We start from the raw sequence: 27718 nt of genomic DNA on the forward strand, positions 1-27718 counted from the left end.
ACCTGTGCATCTTATGGGGACAATACTTGATTTCTCAAAATTTGTCTTCAGGCCTGATGCTTCGCCAAAACTTTTAAGCAACTCGGTTACAGTGTCGATGTCCTCTTTAATCGGGTTCATGAAGATTGCTGTGTTATCAACGTACATGGAGACCTGAATGTTGAGATTCCTCCCTCTAAGCTTAGTAATTAGTCCTTGTTCAGTTGCCAGCTGTAGCAATCCCCTTAAAGGCTCAATTGCAATGACGAATAACAATGGAGATAGCGCGTCGCCCTGCCGCAGGCCCCTTCCATGAGTGATGGGTCCGTTCGGAATGCCATTCAGTAATTCAGTAGTACCCATGAAGAGGAGGTGTAAAGTAGAGAAGAAATCCATCCTCGCCACCTCTGAGGGAAGCCCAGCCGTTCCAGCAGAGTGAGAAGTAATCCCATTAAGAAAAACAAACTAAATAAATGGAAAATCAGATGGAGTCGAAAATTTTTGTAATGTCGAGCTTTAGGAAAAGCGTCGGAATTTTGTTCTTGTGGAATCGCCAAGCCATGTTGCGAACTGTTAGGAAGTTATCGTGTATGCTTCTTTTCTTGATGAAAGCGCTATGTGTCGACAATACAAGGTTCTTCATATGGGTGCTAACCGCAAAGCCATCTTACTATTACTAATTGGAGGTTCCTTTTGAAGCCTCCAGATGAAGCCACCTAGGATTCCTATGTGGACACTCTAGAAAAAGAGAGAAATCCTAGAAATTCTCACAAAAAAGCAAAACATCCGACCATCAATCGATAGATTCAAATCATCATAGCCATTGGATCTATTATGTTTTCTAAAAAATTACCCACCTCTGCCATTATATAAAATAAACTAAAGTAACCCCTAATCTTCATCAAAATTACCCACTTATGTCATTATAAATAATATTCAAAATAACTCCCTAATTTGCAACTGAATTGCCTACCACTATTACTTTAAAAAACTTAAAATAACCCCTTAAATTTGCATCTATATTACCCACACATGCTATTATTAAAAATAACATGAGGTAACCCTACGTTTGAATCAAATAACCTTAATTAAAAATATACAACAATATATGATTCTAAATCGTCTATATCTTACACTATTGGTATACGATATAATAATTAAGGTCTATACGCATGATGTGTGATGTGTGTCACCATTTATAACGATATAAAGTTATGGCTATATACATTTCTATGCTAAAATTATATTTAGCATTATGGATAGTTCTATTAAATTTATGAGCACTCAAACTTAGGAACGGTCCAAAGTGGAAAGTTAAAGATTATAAATATGGATGAAAATATTATAGAGTAATTACAAACTAAAATCTATCACAATTGGATGAGGATATTAAGGCCCTATTTGGCATGGTTCCAACTTCGGGTGGAGCTGCTCCACTCCTGAACTCCACATGGAGCCAGCTCCGCTCCAAAACTCCAGAACAAAAATGGGATGTTTGGCTAGATGGGTGCTCTCAGCTCCAAAAAAGATCGATTTCAGTGTGGATTGCCATTGTTGCCCCCAATTAAGGCCCCACTTATCATCCTCTCTATCCCATCTTCTTCTTCCCTTTTTTCCACTGCACTGTGCTGCACACGGGAGACCCTCCACGGGCGGCGGGGTGGGTGGCGGGCTGGGCGGCGACGGGCGACGACGGGCGGCGGGGTGGGCGGCGGGCTCGACGGCGGGCGGCGGGGTGGGCGGCGGGCTCGACGGCGGGCGGCGGGGTGGGCGGCGACGGGGGCGGCGCTGGGCGGCGGCGGGCGGCGACGGGCGGCGGGCGGCGACGGGCGACGGGCACGGCGGCGGGCGGCGACGGGCGACGGGCGCGGCGGCGGGCGGCGACGGGCGACGGGGGGCAGCGGCGGTCCGCGGCGGGCGGCGAGGCCGACCGGCCACGGGGGCGGCGACGGGCGGAGCTCTGGCGGCGAGTGGGGCTCAAGAGAATAGAAGGGAGAATAGAATGAAACGTTTTTTTGTGTAACCAGTGGCATTGGTGGGTAATTACCCACCAACTCCACGAGGAGGTTCAAAAGAGAGGTTTCTGGAGCAGCAAAAGAGGTGCTCCAAAACTCCACCTCCATTTGCACTACAGCTCCATGGAGTTGGCAACTCCATGGAGTTTTGGAGTTGGGGTGTTTGGGTGAATTTTTTGATGGAGTTGCTGGAGTTTAGGAGTGGAGCCGTGCCAAACAGGACCTAAGTATAATATCTACATAAGTACTGTGTTCGAATATTTAACAAACGAGAGGTAGCTTATGGTAATAGTTTTGTAGCAATGTAATCTCTTTTTTTCCAATGAAGACTCCGCATTAGTTTCCATGAGACAAGCAAGAAAAAAGAGAGATTCTCATAAAAATTAAAAACATCAAACACCAATCCTCTAAACTCTAATAATCATAGCCATTGATTTATTATATTTTCTAAAAAGTTATCCACCACTGTCATTGTGGAAATATTCAAAAATGAGCTCTAAACCTATATCTAAATTACCGAGCTCAGCTATTGTAAACATAATCTAACCCCGTAATCTTCATCCAATTTACTAATGCACATCATTATAAAGCATAACTTAAAATGTCATTCTAAAATTTTATCTATGTTACCCACATATGTCGTTATTAAAAATAACCTAAAGTAAATACCTAAATCTTAATCTAATTATTTTCATGTGCATCATATAGAAATCTCAAAAAGTAAACTAATATATGATTCTAAATTACCTATTTATGTCATTGTTAATATAAAAATACTACATTAAAGTATATACACATGATTGAGTGCCACCATTAGACCATGTATACATGTATGTGTGGAATCGATGAAAAATATTGATTTGTATGCTAAACATAATGTATAGAGGATTGGAGGTGCGATACAAAATGGAAAAAGTATGAATATGAATGAAAAAGTGCATAGAATAATTATTAATTAAAAATCAATCACAACCGGACAAAGATAGATACATATCTATATAAGTATTGGAAAAATAAGAGAGTAGTAGGTAAACAATTTTGATTATTAGCTAAGAGTTTAATTTCTAAATAATTTTCAAATCCAATAGCTTATAAAAATATTAGCCCGTGCAGGAGCACGGGTTGATGGACTAGTAGCCTTAATCTTGATGAACAAGTGGATTAAGCTGATCGGCCGGTAATCAGCAACGCCTTCTGCACCCTCCTTCTTTGGCAGTAGGATGATGTGTGCCGTGTTGATTAATGGAAGGCTTGACGTTCTAAGGGCACAAGCATGTACATCAGTTAGACGGCTGCCGTTTGCAAATATTTGGCACATCACATACAGACAGTTAAATGGACAGCTTTTACAGTGGGTCGTCTATTTAATTGTCTGTATACTGTTTAATACATGCATCCATCCATGATTAAGTATGAATAAGATTCTTGTATGACATTCTGTTGCTTCTTTGATACTAATAAGATCAAGCAAATAAGATGAACATAAATAGAATGTTTATAAAAATTACGTCATGAATCAACTCACGGATACATAGATCAACTCGTAAAAGATTAACTCGCATAAACTCCAATCAATAGCAACAAAATTCAGCAAGAAAAGAAATTGCAAGGCAATGCCTCTTCTCCCTTCAAGAATCACAAGACTGGCAAGCCGTCATCGTCCTGTGCCTCAGCTTCCTCACACCAACAGTATATTGCAGATAACACAAGCTGACATCTTTCTCAAAATAACATCTCCAAGTAGTTCCTAACCAAAGCTTTGCTGTTCACACAAGATAGGTTCAGAACATTAGATGGCGTTGAAAGATTTTCTGTTCGCACTAGATAGTTCAGAACATTAGCTAAATTAGAATGACAGCATGAAGAACCTATGGACCAGCAATCAACCATCAAGTAAGATCATTTTCCTTGAGTTCGTTCAAAAAAATTTTCCTTGTGTATTGATCAGACCCCCTACACTCCAAAGGATCACAATTGCATTTTCCCACTAACTCAGAATAGCTAGCAAATGTTAGTCAGATAAGATCACAGACGCAGGTTTCGACCTTTTCTTCATCTGACATTTTTGTGCAACGTCCTTCGACAGGACAAGGTTATAATCTCTAACAATTTGGCCTCTTTCTGCTCCTTCTCGCTGCAAGATGGGCAATCTTCATTGATTCCATCTTCTCAATTGATAAATTTTCATTGATTCCATCTTCTCAATTGAGGCGGTGTGCATGAGATTCATACTCAATTTTACCGTACTGGAGGAGAAATCGGAGGCTTCCATTAGCAGCTGCATACCACCAAGCTCCTCATCGAGGATGGTGGCGCTGGTGAGGAATTCTGGATACGGGAACCCGCAGATGAATGAAGGGGCGCCGATGCAGCCTGCCACGGTTGCTGTCGTCGATGGAGAGAAGGGCGGTGCCGTCAGCAGCACCCTAGGCCGCAGCCGATGTGCCGGTGCCACATCTAGGCCCGGAGCTGGCCGCCGCTCAGCGCTGGCCGACCGCCGCCGATGTGCTCTCCTATGCGGCCGCCGCGCTGTTCCTTTCCTGCGCCGGCGGCGTGCCCCGGCGTTGTAGCCGTGCTGGGGACGCCTGTCGCGCGATCTTCCTCAGCCACCAAGGTCGTCATCGTCGTCGTCCTCCGGCCTCTTCCGGTAGTGGCCCTTGTCAGCCCCCGGGTGATCATTGTTGTATCCCCAACGGCTGCGCTCCTCCTTGTCCTTGCCCTTGCGTTCATCCCGTTCCTCGCCGTCCTGGCCCTTGCTCCTCCTGAGCTGGTAGGACCGCGACAGCGGGGGAGGGTGATGGGGGAGCGCCTCGAAAAGACGGCTTGGAACCTCCGCTCCATCAGCCACCCCAAGGTGCCATGGGGAAGCCATCGCTTGGCTGGGGTCGCGCTGTCGTGATCCACCGTCGCTCGCGTGTAATCATGGGTCCCATCCAGCTGTACGTACACGCAGTACTTGCACCCGTGCTACCAATGCTCCGACGGCATCACAGCCACCAGAATAGAGGCCAACTGCTTGTCCTTCGCCCAACTTGTGAAGGTGAGCCACACCTTCTTGGAGATGGCACTCGGATCTGCCGTCTAAGCCCACAAGTCAATTGTCTTTGTCTCTGCAGGGTGCATGAGGTTGGTTTCAATTTGCTTGAGGCCGCATGACTTACTGATGATCTTCTCGGCGATGTCCTCCGTCCAGGTGTGCCCCAGAACGCCGTCGAGGCACAGGCGCACCCTGTACAGCAACATCACGCCACATGGTTGAGGCTCCGCCACTTGATGAAGTGGATCTCCACCCTCTGCCTCTTGGCGTTGCCGCGCTTGGCTGCCTCCGCCATTGCTTGTTGTGCTTGAACTTGATGAGGAAGGCCTCCGGGTGGTGGTTGGTGATGATGACCTCATCTTGCCGCAGGCGGAACTCGTCGCGGATGGCCGCGGCGACCTCGGCCGCCTCGGTCCCGGCGGCGCACGCATGGCCCAAGACACCAGAGCGGTGCGTTCCCACTCGTGCAGATCAGCATCAATGGCGTAGGAGGTGGGGATGATGCAGTCCTCCTCCTCGGGGGCAAATAGCCGCGTCTCCGACTTGCAGCATGATGTCACCTTTCAGCTTGGGGTGGAGGAGGCGGCGGCACCTCGCCGGCGCTCGGCGACAGCGGCGGCAAGACTTGCTTCTCTGGCTTAGGCGTCCTGCACCGCCAGGTTGCAGCACGAGGGGGCTGCTTGCAGTGGCGCTCCTTGTGGCCCGAGTGCCCACACCGGAAGCAGAGAACTGGATCTCTACAATTCGCCGCGCGGTGGTGGGAGTTGAGGCAAATGAAACACTTTCCCAGGTCTTCTGTCGAAAAGCTTGCAGGGCCGGCGAGGAGGTGTTGGCGATGGTTGAAGTGGAGCGGCACCCGGGAATTGAATGCGTCGTACCTCGCCGCAGGGCAGGTGGTTGGCGATTTGAACGGCGACGACCTTTGGCGCAGGTCCAACTTGGCTCCAGCTCCTCTGCATCCCGCGGCAGGAGGCGCGTGGGGCAGTGGCACAATGCCGAGCTATGCCGGCGATAGGCCGGCCTGCCGCGGAGGTGACCGGGCTTGCACGGCGCAGTAGCTACTCCTGGCTGAGACAATAATGGCAGATTGAAGCTGGGTACGCGCCGGTTGGTGGCCTTGGGGCTATGGTGGCAGAGGCACCTCGTGGTGCGCCTTGACGACGTCTGCGTAGGTGCGCTGCACCTCTTCGGGTGTGTCTGGCATGACGGACGCAGCACGAGCCGGCGGGCCTCCGGTCGCCGGCGGAGGTGGTGGGGATTCAGAGAAATACCTGCGCAGATCTAGATCTGAGAGGAGGCGCGGCGTGCGCAGGCTGCTCGTAGTGGAGGAGGATGTCCAGGATGCGACGGTGATGCTGCACAGGGTGGTTGGGCGGCGCAGAAGCTTGGGTGGCGCCGGCTGGGGTGCCATTGCTGGCGGGCGGAGCGGGTGCGGCGCATGCGGGGGCATTTTTTCCTTCCAAGAGGTCTCCTCAAACGACCAACATCTCTCTCAGTTAGAGATTGTTCTCGATAGTTCTAAGAGGGCGTTTCATGAACTAATTTTTAATCGAGTTGCGTACCAATTAGAATGACTATATGTGAACTAATTATAAATCTAATTGTATAAGCCGTGGCTAATTCGCGAGACGAATCTATTAAGCCTAATTAATTCATGATTAGTATATATTTACTGTAGCATCACATGATCAAATCATAGACTAATTAGGTTTAATAGATTCGTCTCGCGAATTAGCCTTCATTTATGCAATTGGTTTTGTAATTAATATATATTTAATACTTCTAATTAGTATCTAAATATTTAATATGATAGTAACTAAGGCCTGGTTTGGTTCACTGACTTAAATTTAAGCACCCGTCACATCGAATGTTTAGATACTAATTAGGAGTATTAAACGTAGACTATTTACAAAACCGATTACATAAGTGGAGGCTAAACGGCGAGACGAATCTATTAAGCCTGATTAGTCCATGATTTGACAATGTGTTGCTACTGTAATCGGTTTTGTAAATAGTCTACGTTTAATACTCCTAATTAGTATCTAAATATTCGATATGACACGTGCTAAAAATAAGCAAAAGTAACCAAACGGGTCCTAAATTTTAGTCTTTGGAACTAACCCCGTTGGTGCAACTGTGTTTTTGGGGGAACATATATCCTATTGTTAGTGGAAGCCCAATCCCCTAGCAACTGCCAAGAGAGAGAGCTCGAAAGTCAGACGGCAGCTGGAGGGCCGGCCTGTCCAAATGATTCCTCCCCTTGGCTCGCCGCCCCCTGTTTAAAATCTCTGACCTCCGCGGGCTCTTGCCGGCCATATCACAATTCACAATTTCACGACTCCAGAGCAAGAAGAGACCCCCGGCACGTCGTCCACAAAAGCACAACCATGGCACGGCACGCCCCGCTGCTCTTCGCCGTTGTTGCCGTGCTCGCCGTGGCCGCAGCGTCGGCCTCGGCCTACGTGCGCGGGGCCGACAAGGAGCTGGTCATCGGCGGCGACGACGACGTGTTCGGGCGGGGCGGCATGATCGGCAGGAGGCAGCTGGACGACCTCAACGGCACGAGCGCCGACGCGAACGCCACGAGCGCCGACGCCAACTCGACAAGCGCCGACGACGCCACGACGACGACGGGGTACATCAGCTACCTGGCGCTGTACAGGGACAGCGTCCCGTGCTCGCAGCGGGGCGCGTCCTACTACAACTGCGGACCCGGCGCGGAGGCCAACCCCTACACCCGCGGCTGCTCCGCCATCACGCAGTGCCGCGGATGAGCTAGGCCGCTCCGCCATTCGCGCGCCGTTCTTTTTCTTTGCTTATTTGTTGGTGCTTCTCTTGGGTACGAGGAACTGAAAACGAATTGAATTGATGTTTACCATTTTGCTGTAAATTGTTGCTATTCTTATGCTAAGAATGACGCTGTGTATTGTGAGATGTATGACCATATATGTAAGTCAATTGATTCTTACAGTTACTGCATTCACATCCGTGTTGAGGCCGGTGCTCATGCGAGATTATTCCTAGTTCTTTTGTGTTGGCTTTGTCCCCTGGCATTTTGGGTTTGATCTATGCAATGCAAGCCCCACTTTGAAGCCAATACATCGATTTTTCATTCGTCCATGCATAGCAGAACTGAAGATCTTTTTTAAAAAAAAACAAAATTCAGTAATCTGAATCTTTGAGACGACGTATCGTCCCTCTGCAGCTCATTGGTTGCGCGCCATCACAATCCTCAGCAACTCTTTCTAACATCTCCACGTTGTATTCTGCCACCATGGATGATGGATCTGGTGATCTCTGAGCCTTGACTGCTTAATGAACCAATCGATGCAGCTCCTTTCTTTTCAAAGAATAGATGTGCTTAACTGCATGCTCCCTCTCCGCTAGATGGCTGTGATGCCCAAAGGAAAGAGATATGGATAGAACAATGAGGCGTCAACTGAAACCAAATGGTGTGGCATTGTCCGCACGTTTGTGCATCACGTCGTCCTGCTTGATTCCAGTTCGTATGAAAACTTCAGTTGTGAACCTGCTGCAGCATTTCTTGACGATTTTGCAGCTGCAGCGATATCAATGCTGTTGTTCTGAGCTGCAATCAGCAATTCAACATTACAGGCGCTACAGCTGTGCAAGGACTGCTGTTCCACCACTTGGATGATTAGCGGCTGACCCGGCTGAGACAGAGGACATGTGGACCACCAAACTCATCCTCAGAAAGAAAAATAAAAAGGAGCGATGGAATGAAAGGTGTCTATAAATTTATTTATCTTTGTATTATAGTAACTTAACGTACGACAGTTGTAGATGCTGGCATGAAGACTCATGGTTGGAGAGATGTTTGTTGATCCAATCACGACGACAAGTTATCCGCTGCGATCTTCAGTTACGTATTTTTTTTATTTTAAATCATTAGTATACTGACCCAAAATACATTATACATATAGAGCAAAGCGGAGCAACGTGTTGGACATACAGATCTGATTGGCAGAGCTCCAAGAGAGGCTGAATCTAGAAGGAGCTCTGCTAAACAATTTTCAGAGATAAGTGACTCTCTATTAATACTGTGAAGTGATTATCTGAGATGAACTGAGGGGTTAGGAGCTAGAAAACGTAGTTTCTCTTTATTCATTTCTTGCACAGAAAACATTTCTCTATAAACAAAATCATAGAGAATCACTTTCAGCCACTGAATCATTTCTCTCCAAGAATTAGATTCCACTGAGAATTACGAACAGGTGGAGCTCTACCAAATTGACCCGTAGTTTTTGGCATGTTTTTTTTATTCCTCCAAGATATTGCGTGTTTAGGTCGTTTTTTTATTCCTCCAAGATTCCCCAGTGCTTAGAATCAGTGATTATAGCTCAATCACATGCATGGGGAAATACAGACACCAAGCCACGAGACCTCGAACCCCTTGTTCAGCTACATCCATTTGTCGCATGGCCGAAATGGGAAGGAAATTACCCAAGCAGAAGTACGGACCCCATAAGTGGCCCACATGTGTTATGGGCTTTCAACGGCTTTTTTTTAGCGAAGTAGTTTTTTTTACTTCGGCTTGTCTGGATGAAAAAATATATGGCAAAATAGCTTCTCCTAGCTGTGTAATATGGATAAAAAGATAAAATATCTATAATGTTCTTATTATTATTATTATTATTATTATTATTTATTTTTCTCTTTTCTTCCTTTATTTTTTCTACTCTTTTTAATTTCCCTTCTCTCCCTTATCCACTCCACCACCTCCTGCCCTCCTTTTCCCTGTCGCTCGGCTCTCGCTCGATCCCCCGCCTCGCCTCCTTCCCTTGCTCCATCAGCGCCTTCCGGACGCACCTCCTCCCCTGCGCCGCTTCCACCTCGCTCCCAGCGCCGGCAGTCTCCACCTCGTGTCGCAGCACCGGCCGCCTCCACCCCACGCCGCAGCGCCCGCTGCCGACTGCCCATGCTGCGGCAAGCACGCGGGACCTCACGCCGACGACGAGGCTGGGCGGGGCCACACTGATGGTCCTGGCGTCCAGCCGTCCAGGTGAGGCAGTGGCAATTTCCCTGTAATTGCATCCAACTTCAGGGGTATTTTGGTATGCTGGGGATGCGGGTTGGGGAGGAAGCCACGAGAAGCTCATTTTCCAGCTCCCCCTCCCTCGAATAGCTCCAGAGAGCGAATTTCGGGAAACCTCCTTCTGAAGCCATTTTACAGACGGCCCTTTAGTGGGACTTCAGCTTGTGCTAGTGGAGAAGCCACCGCCGAAGCCTTAGCCTTGCCAAAGACCTTGCACTACCCAGAAATGTCCTGAGAGCCCAGTTCACAATTTACCCGATTTAGACGGGGATTAAAAACAAACTTGTGGCGCGGTTGCGGAAAGTGACGAGCTCGCACGCGAAACCTCCCACTGACTCGTGGGCCCAGTCGCCGCAAACTCTGGCGCTGGCGGCGTGTCCGCGTCGTCTCCCGCATAAAAAAAGCTTTACTTGTACGGGGGCCTCGCCACTGTGTGCAGTCCAGTCCACCCACGCGTACAAGCAGCAGCTCGCCCTCCGCCCCTCCCGCCCCCGCCTCCCCCCAAAACCCTAGCCCCCAGCTCCATTCCCCCGCCCCAAACCCTAGACGGCCTCTGCGATCCCGGGGTGCCGGGCCCAATGGCTTCGCCGGACTTGTTCCCGAACGTCACCTTCTCCGACGTCTCCGCCGCCGCCGCGCCGGCGAACGAGGGGGCCACTGCCGCGTTCGGCGTCGGCGCCGCCACCGGAGCCCCGCGCCTCAGCCTCGTGAAGGCTGGGAAGCCCGAGGTGGAGCCCACGGTCGAGATCGACCTCTTCGACGCGCAGGTAGCCGCAGTGATCTCAGCGAATGCGATTTGGGACGGAAAGCGGGGGAGGGTAGTGGCGCTGTGTGCTGCCTCTGGGTGTAATTTGGCTTGATTGGGCGTGGTTTTGTGGAGGTGCGCGCTGTTTTCATACGTTTGGGGGCGTAACACCATTGGGTTTTGCAGATATTTAAGCTGGGGCCGAGTGAGTGGCTGTGCGTGTACGACGAGTCGGAGGCTAAGGCTGGCGTCGAGGAGGTGATATTCTGTTGCTTCGGCGGTTTGTATGTTAATTTCGTGCTTTTGTTTGGTCGATTGCCTGTGCTGACTTTGTGGGAATAACTAGTTGTGTAGCTTGGCAGGAATAGCAGGTTGCATTGCGTTGCATTCTGTTTCCGGAGCACAGATTTTTTTGGGGGGCATATTTTCTCCTAATCACTACTTAGTTAATACTAGATTAATCAGCGAAGCTGGCAAACCCCTCCTCCCTCTATATGTAAAATGATCGATGTTTCTAAATGTAGTTGAACGTAGCTTCAGGTTTGGATGGCAAACATGCGCTGGCACTTCTTTTTATCCATCTTCACAGGATTTGACCTATGCTTAGTTGAATATACACTGCCTTTCCTAAATTGCAACATAAATAGCACTCTGATAAGCACAGGCGTAGCTCGCCAAGAATTCTAGCTGGGGGCAGAACTCACCATGGTCCTGCTGCCATAGATGTTAACCGTCGCCGCTATTTTTGCTGCACGCCGTCGCTTCCCCTCCATGGATCTCTCTCTGATTTGCGCTAGCAGATTGGATCAGTCGGGGCACTAGGGAGTGGCCGATGCCCGGGCAGCTCGGCTAGGACTCTAGGGGCGGATGTTGGCCGGTGGCCGACGGCCAGCATAGAGCAGAGAATGGCCAGGTGACGGGCAGGCTCTATTTGAGGTGCGTGTGCGTCAAGCAAAGGACTGGCTGGACCCGGCCTTCTACAGTTGGGCTACGTACACACATCACAGGCTCACTAGCCCAAGTGGCCCATACAGCCATATTCCCCTTTCTTCTTCCTTCGCTCGACGCCCTGACCAACGAATGACGCGCGCCGTCGCCGTGATCCGCGCCAAGATCTCGCCGAGGAAGAAGGGGAGGGTGGTCTTTACTCCGCCGGGTAGCTGGGGCAGCTGCCTCACCCTGCTGTATGGGGAGCTACGCCTCTGCTGATAAGTGGTTACTATATGTCGACATGACATAAAGGTGCATGTATTTAACACACTGCTGCCATACTTGCTGACATATTAACAACTTTGTGCATAAATTCCTTACCATGGACTAGATGTATAAAGTTAATATGTGAATTTGAAGATCATTATCTTCCTTGCACATTAAAACTTTCTTGTAGTACATATTAAATGGCTTCATGTTAACTCCCAATTCTTTGAGGCAGAAGTCATTTTCAAGAGCAATTAAGGTTGTTCTTAGGACAGAAGCTGAGAGCAAAGCCTTCTCTTTAGCTTTCCAACGATGGAAACAACAAGTTATTAGTGGAAAAGCTGGTTTGTCCTTTCATGACTTGTTTCAGATAATTTCAGCAGTACGTTTTGTTGCATTGTTTATGAGTCATTACCTTAATGTTAGTTTTAATTCTAATACCCACGTAAATAGCATTGATTGTATCTCCCCATATCCACATCATATAAGCGTGAAACAATTGCCCAGAGCATGAATGAATTTCAGAGTACATACTGGCATACTGACTTGCACTGTGGTTTGCATGCTCATCTAACTCTACAATCCGATGAAATATCAGAAGAATTTTATCTCCATACATACTCTAATTATACCTTCATGATAAAAAGCTATGTTCTTGGTCATTTCCAGAATGTGCATATTTTTGCTTTGTATCTTCCAGAGAGCAACTGTCGTTCTATCAATCAGAACATAGTATTAGCCTGTGCATAATGTCAAAAAATTATTTTTGAGAAGTTGCATGAACACTCTGCACCTGCAGTGCATTAAAACAAAGATAAAATAGAGCAGATATGCTGATTGTGTAACTTATCCCACACAGGTGAGCCATTGGAGAATGGATCAATAATTGCTTCGAAAAGCAAATTTGATACAAAAATTGAGGCATCGTCAGCAAAGATGTATTTCCACTACTATGGCCAGCTATTACATCAGCAAAATATGTTACAAGATTTTGTGAGGACAGGTAACTTTTTCACTGAAGCTCAGTTCATTTTATTCCTTAATCCGCAGGATGTCATGATACTCAACTTTCTGATTAAATATTAATAGGGTAGTTTGTGTTCTTTCCCTTCAGGAACATACTATGCTGCTGTAATGGAAAACCGATCTGACTTTGAGGGCCGAGTTGTGGTCGATGTTGGAGCTGGTAGTGGTATTCTTTCGTTATTTGCTGCCCAGGTGTGCTTTAAACTTCCATTTCATCTCCTACTTCTGTCCTTTATATAGTGATATGATATGACAGATTGTGTTTGGTATGTATTTAGGCTGGTGCCAAACATGTTTACGCAGTTGAGGCATCTGAAATGGCTGAACATGCTCAACGGCTAATCTCTGGGAACCCATCTCTTGGTCAACGGATAACGGTTTGTTTTGAATCCCTTGGATCTGTTCCCTTTTTGGTCACCTTTGATCCTCAACTGATACTTTGCCCCCCTCCTAAATAGGTCATCAAAGGCAAGGTTGAGGAAGTCGAACTTCCAGAGAAGGTTGATATACTAATTTCTGAACCTATGGGTATGACTCAGAACACTCGCTTTATTTTCTGCAATGTCCTGCTAGTTTTCTGTCCCTGTGTCCAGATCCTACAATCCTATTTCTTCTGCAGTATGCTGTACACTGATTACTGTTATGCTATGGTATTATAAGTTTTTGTGGCTAGGTAAAGAAAATTTTGGGATTGTACAACCCTAAACCTGTTATAAAAACAAGCATATCAATATGAAAACCTTTTTGGGTTAGAATTATCATTCATTTATGAGCCCTTTGTATTAGCAGTGACCAGTTGGTAACCTTGTAGGATAGGTGACTGACATCACTTGCCTTATAAACCATTCATTGAGTCTTGTTAGAGAGTTGCATGCCTGAGCTACACCAACTAATATGTGTAATTTTTCACTATGTCGTTTGATTTAGGAAATATGCTCTAATTTGCTTTCTTGTCAATATACCTTTTTAAACAATTTAGTATACTTAACATCTGCTTGTTTAAACATATATTGATAAAATTTCAGTTTACTTTAGTTAATTAGTAGCGAAGTGTTATCTGGATGTTGTGCCAACTGGCAAATGCCAATACACCAGACACGCAGAAGCTATGGTATATCACTTTTTAACCAAACAAATTCAGTTTATGTTAAATTTACACTATGATCTAAAATATTATCACACTAAAAATGACTTGGAGAAAATTGTTCTCCAAGTCAAAATCCTAAATGTGCAAAGTAGGCACTAATGTATATAAAAAAGGTCTCTGTTCTGTCGATTGTGGTCAGGCACAGTCACGCTTATAAAGATTAAACAATTTGGATGAATCAAGTATCTGGGCTTAGTCTAGCTGTTGGTTTGGGCAGAAGAAAATTTTGTTTGCAGTTACGACTTTGGCAACTCAAACTTTTTGAGTAATTGTACATCACGATTCTTTCTTTTTTTGGCTGCACTGATTACTGATTTGCATTCCTTGCTTTTAGGAACCCTTTTGGTTAATGAGAGGATGCTGGAGTCCTATGTTATTGCTAGAGACAGATTCCTTGCTCCAGATGGTAAAATGTTTCCAACAACAGGAAGGTATGTTTGCCATCAAGAGTTACATACTAAATTTAAATTGCTGCTCTGGGATCAGCATAGTCTGAAATCATTCTTGATTCACTTGTCTGTTTGCTTTCAGTTGGGGTTCAGTTTTCATGATTTTTGTCTTTACTCTGGGTTCAGTTTTTTCTACCTGTGCAATTTCCGAACAGATCGCTTGGTGGCTGTTAATCATAGATTGTGAATGTCATAATGTGCATAAATTATCAATACATTATGTTTGTCATACGGCAATAAATGTTACTGAATCACCAAAGTACATATTAGCATGATCTTAGACTTGGACCAACCTCTGCATTTCATTGGTTCAGTTAGATGTGTGTACCGTAGCAGACTTCCTGGTGCGTTGCTTCCTAAGGTTTTGAGGTATTTTTAGACCATGTAGTCAGGCCCATGGTCTGGCCATGTTATTTTTGCCTATTTCTACTTCGAGAGGCACACTAGTCATTCTGTTTGATAGCATGCACTTGTGGAGTTGAAGTCATCAGAGGCCAATAGAACCACACCGGGAGGATGCCATTTGAAAATTCAGGTGGGATTGGAATGTAATTAGGAGATCATATAGGGCTCTTTTAGAAGGTTGCTTAAGTGATTTTCTTTTTCAACATAGTTGTTTAATGTTCTTACAAGCAGTCCAATAACATTTAAAATATTGAGCTCAGAGTAATGCATAGTTCTTTGGATTTTGTCACAAAAATACTCATTATTACTCCATGACTTGAATATTGCCAGGATTCACATGGCTCCATTTTCTGACGAATACCTTTATGTTGAAATGGCAAACAAGGTACTAAATCATCACTATGTTTTTCTTACATTCTCGTTGTCTAATCCCTTTTGTGATGTTTTATTAATATTGTCATAAACATTCATGTGCAAATGCAATCAAGGAGTTTGTTTTTGCTATCTTGAGTACTTGTTGATATTTGTTGATACTAAATATAAGAGGGTATATCACTCCTTCAATGGTGCATGCTCAATCTTTCTTATCCATGAGACTCTGAAGGGCTGAAAGCTCAACTTAATGGGTACATTGCTATTCAAGTAGCGGTAATGCCTTGACTGAGGCCTGAAGTCTAGTGCTGGATCACTGGGCATTCTGAACATAAGTAAAGCGAGTATTAAGGTGGATCTGTGGGCTAGTAGGCTAACCAGCTAACCACAGGGATTTGATAATTAAATTCTGAAACCCAGTATTCATTGATGTTTAGTGTCCTATTAGGTATCTATCTAATATTAAAGCATGCTTATTGAAAAAACTTCCCTAGGTATTAAAGTATCACTTTTGCTTATCAGTCATTGATTTTCTTATCAGTGTTGCCATTTTGTTTGCTTTCCTAGAAGACTATTCGATTTGCCATGAAAAGATCCGTCTTATTTGATTACACATGCTTGTTATGCAGTAATTATCTCTTGCCGTGTGTCTTTATTTTTAGTCTCAAATCTTTCTCGTGCAACATTGTCTAATAGATTGTGCGCGCGCGCGCACGCGCTTGCAGGCTCTCTTTTGGCAGCAGCACAACTTTTTTGGTGTTGATCTTACACCTTTACATGGTTCAGCATTCCAGGGATATTTTTCACAGGTTACACCTCACAGTCCCCATTCTATAATTTTGAAGAGATATATTTACTCCCTATCCAGCTTGTTTTGATGTTTTAGTTTTAAAAAACTATGGTATCAAAAACTGTAGTTTTATAAGCCAAAGATGTGCAAAACTGTGGTTTACAAAAAAGAGGTCCGAGTGGAGTTTCTAAAAGTCCAAAAAGAGCAATACCATGGTTTTATTAGCACTAAAAGGTTTGTTACATCCAAACACCCAGTAGTTTTCTGTAACCAAAGTATTTTACAAAACCATAATTTTTCCTATACTCCCAAAGTACTTTGCATTGAAGCAGGGCACAATCTCTACTGCCTTTATGTGTGCTTGTAAATTGGAAGAATGGGCATAAGATTGGAGTAGATATGGCTATTGATTACTGAAGTTGAAATTAATTGTGTTCATTTCTGAGTTCTGACACATGACCTATCACAGAAGTTTTATGGCTATAGTGAGCAGTTCTGAGTTTTCTTCTGTTACCCTTGCCTTGTTATGTGCTAGAGAGGTTCTTGTTGATCTGAGTGTTTTTTTCCTTTTTACTTGATGAATCTAAATGCTTATTTTATTCTCATGCAGCCTGTTGTAGATGCATTTGACCCAAGATTATTGATTTCTCCACCAACCTATCATACACTTGATTTTACTAGCATGAAGGTAAGATTGTGCTCCAGGGGATGAGATCAAAATTACATGTAAATTTTCTGAAAGTTTGGTTTGTTTGTTGCAAAATATCACATGCTTATTTTTCTTTTTTTCCAGGAAGAGGAGCTTTACGAGATTGACATTCCTTTGAGTTTTGTAGCATCTGTTGGCACTAGAGTACATGGCCTTGCTTGTTGGTTTGATGTATTGTTCAATGGGAGGTCAGTACATCTCAGTCTATATTGGAATTCTCTGTATACTAGTAGTATTTCTGAGTTGCAGCTATTCTTTTAAATCTGTCTCCCATCTTTTCAAACATGCTATGCTATACTGCAGCACTGTGCAAAGGTGGCTTACCACTGCTCCAGGCTCCCCCACCACACATTGGTACCAACTGCGATGTGTGCTTTCACAGCCATTGTATGTCATGGCTGGCCAAGAAATAACCGGGCGCCTTCATCTGGTAGCCCACAGTTCTCAAAGCTACACAATATACTTGACAATGTCAGGTTAGGCACTTTCTCATTTTTTTTTCATTTCTCTTTAGTTTTCTATATTTGAAACTACAGTTCTTATGCTCCTTTTGATTCTTCCTTGAAGCTAAAATGTGGGGTGTGGATCAAGGTGGTATCCTACAGACATCTACAGGAAAACTTGAACTCAAGGAGCCATACTACAGGTTGTCTCAGCCGCAATCCTACATGTTGCAACAAGATCAGCAGCAGCAGCAGCAGCAACTACCATCTCTGAAGCCACAGGTAAGATGTGCCTTTGTTCTGTAGCAATAATTATTTCTTAGTTCATCATCCTGTGCAGTACGCCACTATGAAGCATGGTAGTCAATTAAGTTGTTGGCCTGCTGTGCATCTATCCAATGCGTATGCATGGCCTTAGCACTGACACAGCTTTCATAAGGCTTGCTAATAGTTGTGGTATTCTTATTACTACAAGTCACTTGAGGAAAATTCTTGCAAAAATGCTAATGATATGTGATGGGTACTTTGATTTGTACTATAGTGTACATGTTGCAGTACTGAAGTAATGCAAGCATGGCTCCTGTCCACTACAGGATCACCACAATGGACAAAATGAGTTTGTCTAGCGTTAGTCATTGCCATGAGATCATGATTAGCTAGGGCTCACGCCCCACACATAGGGTGTATGTTAATTGTTTTGCCTGAGAATCTCCTCTGGTGCTGTTTGGTGTTATAATTGCTGCTTCAGCTTTCAATCAGCATTTCATTGCCATTTTTGCTGCATTCATCATATGTGCTATTGTAACATTTGTACGCCAAACAGGGTTCAGAGCAGCACATGCAGGAAGGGCTTAGCCCAGGCATCACTATAGACCAAGTAGACCAGGAGTGTGGCCTTCACTAGATAGCGAGGAAAAACCTGAGTTTGCATGCTTTGCTTCCAGCAACGAGCTCAGGTCTGTACAACAGTTCCACTCATTCACTGTGCCCCTCAGCCTATGTTGTTAGGCGTTAGCTGCCAAAGGCTAATTCCACATTCGAGGTGTACGAGATCATTCTTGAGTAGTGCAGCTGCAGCTAATTGTGCTCGTGTCTGCTCCGTTTCTTGCGAGGGAGTACAAAAAGCAATTATAAAGTGTATTTGGTTTCAGGAGAAGCTAAACAGCGGAGGCATATACTAACTAGGACAGTTGTATGTTGTTTCCAATATTCTTGTTACTAGAAATTACTTGTTTGATCTTGAATACGTATTCTTGATTCAGTTGGCCTCGTCTGCTTTTGTCGTGGCGCATCTTGACGCACAGATCTGCCCGGCATAGCCTGCAGAAGGCAGGAGTTTCGTTTGGTCCCCTACTGTGTCAAACGTCCGTTGGAATGCTCGGCATGTGAAATCATCATGAACCTGGTCCATAGTTTCTGGCCATCAATTGAGATCGAGTGGTAGTTGTGATTTGTGAAAGTGATGAAGATATTTCTGATGGTGGATCTAATCAGACTATTGTACTGTTGAGTCGAGCTTGTGGATCGGCTGCGATGTGGTAAAGAACTACAGTTGCTGAAGGCTGGATCCGATCTGAATCCGTCGAGCTGAAGAAAAAGGCCCAAAAAGTTGAAGAACAGCTGGAATCGGACACACGTGGGTCCGTGCAGGATGGTTTGATCGATTGCAGTTGCAGGGTGCATCAACGGTGCCGGCAATGGAATATCCCTATCCCGGCGTGCGAGCTTCTGCAAGTTGTGGTGATCTCATTTGTGCGCCATTTCGACCGTGGCGCGTGAGTCTGTCGTATTCATTCTGGCACCGCATGCCCGCATGGGCATGTCGTCGTAGCCACCAGCTGTTAGGCCTGCGATATAATAAACGCTTCATCTGTACCAGGGTTTCGTTCGTACTAGGTGCTACACCCCTGAACTGAACGTTGAAAATGCAATGCATCATCCTGTGATCTGTCAGTGGTCATACTTAAACCTGTTGATCAGCTCATAGCGTCGCTGGTTGAGGAAGGCTTGCCTTCAATTGTAGAGTCTAATCTCGATGCGATGTTTCATAGCCAAATAACGAAGCTGAGCAAGCGAAAAACAGGCGTTGCAGACAGAATATCAAAAGGCAGCGTCTCGTCGTATTATCTTCAAATCAAAGGCATGGTTTGGTTTCTCCTGCTTAAGCATCCGTCACATCGAATGTTTAGATACTGATTAGAAGTATTAAATGTAGACTATTTACAAAACCTATTATATAAGTAGAGGCTAAACGGCGAGACGAATCTATTAAGCCTAATTAGTCCATGATTTGACAATGTGTTGCTACAGTAAATATTTGCTAATGATGGATTAATTAGACTTAATAGATTCGTCTCGCCGTTTAGCCTCCACTTATTTAATGGGTTTTGTAAATAGTCTACGTTTAATACTCTTAATTAGTATCTAAGCATTCGATGTGACATATGCCAAAAATAAGTAAAAGAACCAAACGAACCCAAATTATGCATCCCCAACCGAGACTTCTAGAATTTGGTGTCGACATCATCAGCTCACATCACCCCTGCCCAACCGGTGCCGTCCCAGCCCCAGCGGCAAAGCCCTTCAACCACTCGTCTACCCGCGCACACAGATCGATCCCCAGCGAGTAAAAGATACAGGCCGGTCACGGCGGTGGCGACGTGGACGCGAGACCCCAGCGACGTGCCGCTCACGCGAGCCCCAACGTGGCGGCCCCGCTCCAGAGTGTTCTGGCGCCGTCCCAAACGGCCTCGATCGACCGCGCCCCGATCGGACGGCCCGACGGCACCACTCGCCTCCTATATAGCCGGCTTTCCCCAACCCTTCCGTTCCCTCGTTTGTTTTAGACTTCCAGCGAAGCAGGAGAAAAAAATCGTCTCGTCTCTTCTCTTCTTCCCGCAGTCCGGATTCACGATCAGGTTCCAGAGAAACCCCGTCTGATCCGCGAGATGGCGGAGCAGCCCAACCCCCAGCCCCAAGTGGTAAGCGTGATCCCTCCCCTCCGCTTCTCAATTTTCGGTTCCGAATGGGACGAATCGGTGCTGATTTGGTTTGGGATTTGGGGGGTTTTTGGGTCTGATCTGTCGGTTCGTTCGCAGGTGGAGAAGGAGGTGGTGGTGGAGCGGCAGCAGGAGGCGAGGAGGGCCCCGAAGCTGAGGTACCTGGATTTCGTCCATGTGGCGGCGGCGCAGGCCGCGGTGTGCCTCGCGGGGCTCTACGGGCTCGCCAAGGACCACGCCGGCCCGCTCCGCCCCGGCGTCGACGCCGTCGAGTCCACGGTCAAGGGCGTCGTCGGCCCCGTCTACGACCGCTTCCACGGCGTGCCCCTCGACGTCCTCGCCTTCGTCGACCGCAAGGTAATTAGCCCGCCCAGTCACAAAACCCAAACCCCCCGTTACTTTACTCCTGCAGTTGTTCGTCCGGCCACGGGTCTCGCCGTTGCTTCGCGGGGAAGCACGGCACCGTGGCCTCCGTGGTCTGCGCCTGCGCCCATCTGGGGCGGTTTCACACCGGCGGCCGAAACGACTCCAGCCGCCGTGTGGCGCACGGTAGTTTTGGACGGTTCTGTGCCGCCGTATGGATATTTTCCTTTCCTTGCGGTGCATGATTGCTACGGCCCCCACGCGAGCGGGGCGTGTGCGGCTCACCTGCGCTGCGACCCCATCACTACTCGGGTGGGTGTGCGGGGTTCCCGCGGTGGTGCGGGGAATCCGCCCATGTCTCAAGTGCCATCGCGCCAGATCCCCTTGATTCCGGCGCATGTTAGCGGCACCGGGCGGAGACTACGATGCATGTTGTCGACGGCTAAATTAGCAAGGGGTTAAATTACCTTGAGCTTGCTTAGTAACAAACTCGGCTATAATGATCTTTGTTTTCAATTAAATAGTAGTAGATTTCATCATTTCAACCATATGGTAACAAATGAGTTTGCATGGTAATATTAAGCTTGCTTAGTAACAATCCAGCTGTAATGGTAGTTGTTTGTAAGTAATTGGTGGTTTTCAAGCATATGGTAACAAATGAGTCCCGTGCGTTCTTGCCTTCTGTGCTTCTTGCTGACCTTGGTGCGTGAACAATGGCAGGTGGATGACACGGTGCACGAGGTGGACAAGCACCTCCCCGTCGCGTTGAAGGCCGCGTCAGCGCAGGCCTACGCGGTGGCCCGCGGCATCCCGGAGGTGGCGCGCGAGCTGGCCGCCGAGGCGCAGCGGTCCGGCGTGAAGGGCGCGGCCCGCGCGGCGCTCGCCAAGGTGGAGCCCGTGGCCAAGGACGTGTACGGGCGCGTGGAGCCGGTGGCCAGGGACCTGTACGTGCGCTACGAGCCGGCGGCGGAGCACCTCGCCGTCTCCACCTGGCGCACGCTCAACGGCCTCCCGGTGTTCCCGCAGGTCGCTCAGATCGCGGTGCCCACCGCGGCGTACTGGGCCGAGAAGTACAACAAGGTGATCGCCGCCGCGGCCGAGCAGGGCTACACCGGGGCCAAGTACCTCCCGGCCATCCCCACCGAGCGCATCGCCAAGGTGTTCGCGTCGTCGCCGGAGGCCGAGGCCCAGTAGTGTGTTTATGCCGTTAGCGCATTAGCATCACCCTGATGATGGGTTAAGCTCTGGATTGCCCTCGAACTGAAACTTGAATAAGAAAGTGAGAACCCGGGGGCTTAAGTTTGGTGGTAATGTTGTACTAGATATGGTGGTGGGACGTTGTCACGGACCATGATGATGTAGTCCACTAGCGCTCTGCTTTGTGTGGTGCTCTGTTTCTCTGCCTTTGTATAAAAGTCGGTCGATGTCGCAATCTTTGGCTAATCCGATGCGATTAGGTTATCTCTTGCCATTTGTTTGTTTTTCCTGTCAGGTTACGGGCGAAGCCGGCAAGGGCAACTCCAGCAGGAGCGAGTTAAAAAAAAAACGCACTCCAGGCTCCGGATGTTTTCAAATTCTTCCCTCCACCTTCATTCCGTGCGTATGCTTCTGGATAGATTCCGTGGGTCGGGTTATTCTTTGGAGTCTCTAGAGAGCTTATAGAGAGCTTCCGTCCCTTTATCCATGGTGGGTGGTGGGTCTCCGGAAGCCCTCTATCCATGGTTTATTTTTCGATGATGTTACTTCTGGAGTCAGAAATATTTTTATGGTCCTTATTTTTTTGAGTTGAAAATATTTTTTTTATAGGTTATTCTTTGGGGTCTATAGAGAGCTAGGATAGAGGTTATTCTTGAAGTTGAAAATATTTTTATGGCCTCTATTTTTTTGAGTTGAAAATATTTTTATGCCCCCTAAAAATTCAATTTTAAGGGGTTTTGATTTGAGAGGAGTTGTTTTATTTTCAGGGGTTTTGATTTGAGAGGAGTTACTTTATTTTTCTTGAGTTGAAAATATTTTTATGCCTCTGGAAGAGAATCTGATCTTTAGAGGTTTTGATTTGAGAGCTGCTCTAAGCTGTGCCATTGGCTGGCTTGAGAATCCTGTGTGTAGATTGCTGATAGGGAGGTTTCGTTTTTTGGTGGGAATCTGTTGGCTCAGCCTGTTGTATTTGCCCATCTGGTAGCGTGTAGAGACTAGAGAGAGCTGTCGGTGCCATACTGCCATGGCGTTTTGCGCGCTCTGGATTCCTCGTTTCCTCATTTCCTCGGAAAATCCCCCTGCACCGCTCTCCCTCCCTCGTTTCCCTCCCACGCCAACAGCCCCACCCTCGCCGCTCGCGCCCTGCCTCCCGTCCCTCGCAGGGTCCGCCGTCGCGTGCACCCTCGACGGGGGCGCCGCCGCGCGCGCTCCCTGAGGGCCGCTACTCGCCGTGGACGCCGCCGCGCCGCAACTTGGGGGCCGCCGCCCGCGGGCTCCTTCGACGGGGAGCCCGCCGCCGCGCGCACGGTCGCCGGGGGCGCCGCCGCGTCGCTCCTTGGGGGCCGCCGCTTCGCTCCTTGGGGGCCGCCGCTCGCAAGGGGCACCGCCGCGCCGCCGGGTCCTCCGCGGGCACCCTCGACGGGGAGCCCGCCGCTGCACCGCTCCGTCGCGTGGGTCCCTCCCTCGCCGACGGCGTGCCCCTCCCTCGTGTGGAGGTCCGGGTACAGCCAGCATGGCGTACTCCAGCACGAGCACGGCGCCGGGCACCTCGGCGCGGCCGAGGGTGGCGCCGCCGGAGCCCCTCCCGGGGGCCGAGGCAGGCAGCACTTGCCCTCTTTGGGTGCGTGATTTTGGGGCCTCGGGGAGTTAAGAATTGGAACGGGGGAGGAGAATGGGGGAGAGAGGAGACTTGGAAGGAGAACGATTCAGTCGCTCCATTCTTGGCAGAAGGGAGGAGGGTGAGCTGAGGGAGATGGAGGGTAGCACGGTAATAATTACTCTTTAGTTAGTGGATCCAAACAACCACTAAAATTTAGTCTAAAAATAAACTTCTAAACTTTAGACAGCTAAATAGCTAAATTTTAGATGGATGGATCATCTTGCATGCATGCAAAGGATTTTGAAATAAAAAATCATAACTCTTAAACTGAGCATCCAAATTAAATTTGAATTGCACCATTGGATTTTGAAATAAAAAATCATAACTCTTAAACTGAGCATCCAAATTAAATTTGAATTGCACCATTATATTTTCTACGACAAGATCACGCTTAACTATGTTTGAATGATTTAAAAAAACATTTATAATATTTAACAAAAAAATACAAAAACTAGTTTTTTATGTGTAAAAAGATTAAAAACTGTGCATAAATAATAATATACTACGAGAAAATTAATAATTTCATTTTTTTTACCATTGAACTACTACCAACGTCCAATTTTAGCAATTAAAGTAAAAACTCATACATCTTTGACCATCAAACTACGGAAACCTAACAAATTTGGTTGTCTACTTGGTTTCAACTTTCAAGTGTGGTTTTGATTATATATGTGTTTTCAAATATAAACAGTGCTATTTTAATCTCAAAAAACATAAGTAATTTATTTCATATTAGAAAAGTATGAAAGCAATTTCAAAATATTTTAAAAACACATATAAATCTTAAATAGAGCATCCAAATTAAATTTAGATTGTACTATTTTGTTGCTACAACAAAATCTTCAAAATAAGAGCACGCTATAGGATAGTGTTTGGTAAAATTTTACCTTAGAATCTTCACGACTAGCTCAATTCACAAATCTCTCTCTAATCATGGATCACACGGGTGCAAATGATGACATATGCATGATAGTTGAGTAATATGGCCATGAGAATTTAGTGTGATGTCATATGAGCGTGATTGTAGATGCATTCAACAACACAGTCTCTAAGAAATATAATATTACAAATTGAATGGAAAAATTTTTGTAAAATATATTATAATATTTTGAGCAATAATTTTTCCATTACTTTACACAGTTATGGGAAAAAAAGTGTACACCTCAAACAAATTATATGAATTGATAAAGAAAAGTGTGCACATCGCACAAATTTTATGAACTAAAAGAACAAAATGGATGTACACCTCAAACAAATTATATGAACTCATGGAACAAAAAATATACACCTGGAACAAATTATACGAACTCATGGAATCAAACAAGTGTACATCCGAACAAATTATACGAACTCATGGAACAAAAGAAGTGTACACCTCGAACAAATTATATAAAGATTTTTCTAAAATATTTGTACCCAAGGAACGAATTTTATGAACTAAAGGAACAGAACAAGTGTATGCATTTAATAAATTATTCAAATTAATAGAACAAAGATGTATATGTTTAGAGGAAATTATACTAATTCTCGGAACAAAACTTTGTATACCTAGAACTGAATAAAGATATGTATATCTAGAACAAATTGATGAACTCAAGAAAAAATTTAGAAAAAGACAATATGAACTTATGGAACAAAACATTTATACATCAAGAACAATTTATACTAACCTACAGAACAAATATCTACACAAGAGGATAAGAGGATAGGTAAAGAAAGAATGGATAATAAAAGAAAAATACATTAGATAGTGAATGAGAGTTAAATCAAATTACATAAGAGACTAAAGAAAGAAGGGAACATAAAAAAATAAAAACCATCAAGTGCTATAGTCCCAAAATATATGATTTTAATATCAACAAATCTATAAAAGAAAAAAGAAAGTAAAAAAAGTGAAACATAAATAAAAAACATACTCCCTCTGCCTTAAGAGACAAATCATTGTGTGATTCAAAACTTAGTTCCGCAAACAAGTCATTATATCTAATTTGCGCATGTGCATACGGGCATGTTAGGGACAATCAAGATTATTTTTACCTCTTGTTAACCTATTCTATAATTTCTTAGATGAATTGGTTTTATGGGTTGGAGGAAATATATCTAAAGCAACTTACATGAACTCACAGAGTTAATTTGGATACAAAATAACCTACCTAAAAATAAGGAAGAAAAATGAAACGGAAAGAAAAAAATCACATTGTCGTGAGAAGGGAAAAAGGAAGGATAAAAGAAGAAAAACTAAGAAGGCTATAACCTTTTATACCTTTTATATCTTTTATAAAAAATCATATTGTCGTGAGCCAACCTTTTATTGCAATGTTATATCTTGTGCTCTTGGCTCCACCTTTTTGCTCTGCTCGCTTCAGCTTATCAACCGGCTTATCAACCATCGAACAATATTTTTCTCTCACAATAAATCAGCCATTTCAGCTTTTCAGTCGGCTTATAAGTCCAGCTGAAGGCCCTTTTATCTTCAGCCTGTTCGCTTCAGCTTATTCAGCCGGCTTATCAGCCATCAAACAGTATTTTCCTCTCACAACAAATCAGCCGTTTCAGCTTTTCAGTCGGCTTATAAGCTGAAGCGAACAGGCTCCTTATCTCTTGTGGTTGGCGCGTTGGCGGTTGGTGATGTGAAAGCTGTAGGTTTTTTTTTGGTTCCTGTCGGTTGCGCTCGCCGAGGAATTCATGCCGATGATATACAAGTCCAAGCAGCCAGCGGCCGCCTCCTCGTCGTCCCTTCTTCTCTGGGCCTCGGGTCCGAATGTGTCTTTTACGGGCCTCGCTCTCGGCGAAAAAAAGGAAGCTCACACGTTCTTCTCTCTCTCGCCCAAACTCCACTATAGAGGCTCTGTTTTCGGCCCATCGCTGCCCGCACCTACTATTCTGAACTCGGAGGCTCAGCGATGATGGATGATCTTCTCCAATTTCCACAATATGCTACTCCTGCTCTCTCGAACAGTTGACCTGATGATTAGTCGGCTGCGATGACAATTAGTTGCAGTGGGGCGATGCCTATCCTGCTGCCTGAATGATTGCGCCGCTCAGAATCCTCCTACCCTTGGACGTTGCTCCATTCGGGCAGCGGCGGCCAGGCGAAAAGGTCGCCAAATGTGGACGGCAGCACCAAGCAAAGCGACCCGCCTGCCTGCCCGTATCCTTGCTTTACCAACTGCGGTCGGCGTCGCTGGATGCGTATGCGTGCGCGCAGCGAAGCGATTCCCCCAACGGGGAAGATAAAAAGCCGAGGCTCCGATTTGATGCGCGCGGCGGAGGGCCCGCGTGTTTGACGGCAACGTCGCGATCGCAGGCGTGTCCCGGTGCATCCATGGGATGCTTTCACCCTTTTTCTGTCACTGAGTGTGCCGGCCGGCGTCCAGCTGAGGACTACTGAGCTGAGATGAGATCTGCCCGGCCTGCGTCAACGGACCACCGAGCGTGGGGAGGTCCAACCAGCACGCCTAACACGTGCTGCTTTCCGCTAGCTACCTTGAATCGGCCACGTACGGCCGGCGACTCCGTCGCCAAAGGAACACCTCATGATTACACTCATGGCTCGCGAGCACGATTTTCATGAGGTAAAAACAGGCCTGTCCCTAGTGGTGTGCGACCCGTGAGACGGTACAGGACCTCCATTTTTCAAAGCCAATCAAACCTACTAATCCCTAGCCTAAAATATATTTCTCGTGATCATTTATCTCTCTAACGCAATGCCAGAGCTCAAAACTTTTTCGTCACGCCGCCGTAGTGGAGGCTGGAGTTGTGGAACTTAATTCTTTGAGACCTTGTTTCTGAACGGGACGTACTCACTTACTGAGTTGCACAGCCAGAAGACAAGCAAGTTAGTCACAAGGTGGTTTTTCTTTTCTTTCCTCGATTGATCAATTCTACTTATTGCTTCACATGGACTAGTTAACAAGCTTTTGCCTTATTTTTTTTATACATGCGCATCAAAATGGTCTAAATATCTAATGTTTCATAATCGAAGCCATATCTTTTGCAGACCAACTAGAAAATATGATTCTGCTCACCAAAAGCGTAAGAAAAAAAACAAAGGATAAGGAATGACCTCAACCTCAGAAAAAAAAACTATGAATAAATTTATTATAAAACAATCGCTAGTAGACATCGC

General features: G+C 46.0%; 3 protein-coding genes and 1 long non-coding RNA gene across 5 annotated transcripts; 3 read left to right on the forward strand and 1 right to left on the reverse strand.

Annotated features, from left to right (window-relative positions):
- Positions 1–3471: 3471 nt before the first annotated feature.
- On the reverse strand, positions 3472–5292 carry LOC117846345 (uncharacterized). Its single transcript, XR_004638286.2, has 2 exons — positions 5156–5292; positions 3472–5075 (listed from the first exon to the last, which is right to left on the reverse strand). It is a non-coding gene; the product is annotated as an uncharacterized lncRNA (long non-coding RNA).
- Positions 5293–7017: 1725 nt separating this feature from the next.
- On the forward strand, positions 7018–8014 carry LOC117845874 (uncharacterized). The gene has a single exon (XM_034726955.2). It carries the CDS (start codon positions 7419–7421, stop codon positions 7803–7805), a length of 387 nt encoding a protein of 128 aa, XP_034582846.1. The 5' UTR covers positions 7018–7418; the 3' UTR covers positions 7806–8014.
- Positions 8015–10580: 2566 nt separating this feature from the next.
- Positions 10581–18631, forward strand: LOC117844684 (probable histone-arginine methyltransferase CARM1). Of its 2 annotated transcripts, none has more exons than XM_034725436.2 (15): positions 10581–10854; positions 11019–11090; positions 12265–12373; positions 12889–13032; positions 13144–13247; positions 13334–13432; positions 13514–13583; positions 14537–14633; positions 15387–15441; positions 16154–16237; positions 16829–16906; positions 17012–17115; positions 17231–17403; positions 17495–17652; positions 18194–18631. In XM_034725436.2, exons 1-15 carry the CDS (start codon positions 10666–10668, stop codon positions 18272–18274), a joined length of 1617 nt encoding a protein of 538 aa, XP_034581327.1. In that variant the 5' UTR covers positions 10581–10665; the 3' UTR covers positions 18275–18631. The 2 variants fall into 2 exon arrangements, with proteins under 2 accessions (XP_034581327.1, XP_034581328.1); XM_034725437.2 differs by having other exon boundaries at positions 12268–12373.
- Positions 18632–20187: 1556 nt separating this feature from the next.
- Positions 20188–22175, forward strand: LOC117846168 (stress-related protein). The gene is made up of 3 exons (XM_034727282.2): positions 20188–20351; positions 20469–20726; positions 21453–22175. Exons 1-3 carry the CDS (start codon positions 20319–20321, stop codon positions 21924–21926), a joined length of 765 nt encoding a protein of 254 aa, XP_034583173.1. The 5' UTR covers positions 20188–20318; the 3' UTR covers positions 21927–22175.
- The last annotated feature ends 5543 nt before the right edge of the window (positions 22176–27718 follow it).

The sequence above is a fragment of the Setaria viridis genome, chromosome 2, assembly GCF_005286985.2.
Source record: "Setaria viridis chromosome 2, Setaria_viridis_v4.0, whole genome shotgun sequence".
NCBI lineage: Eukaryota > Viridiplantae > Streptophyta > Magnoliopsida > Poales > Poaceae > Setaria > Setaria viridis.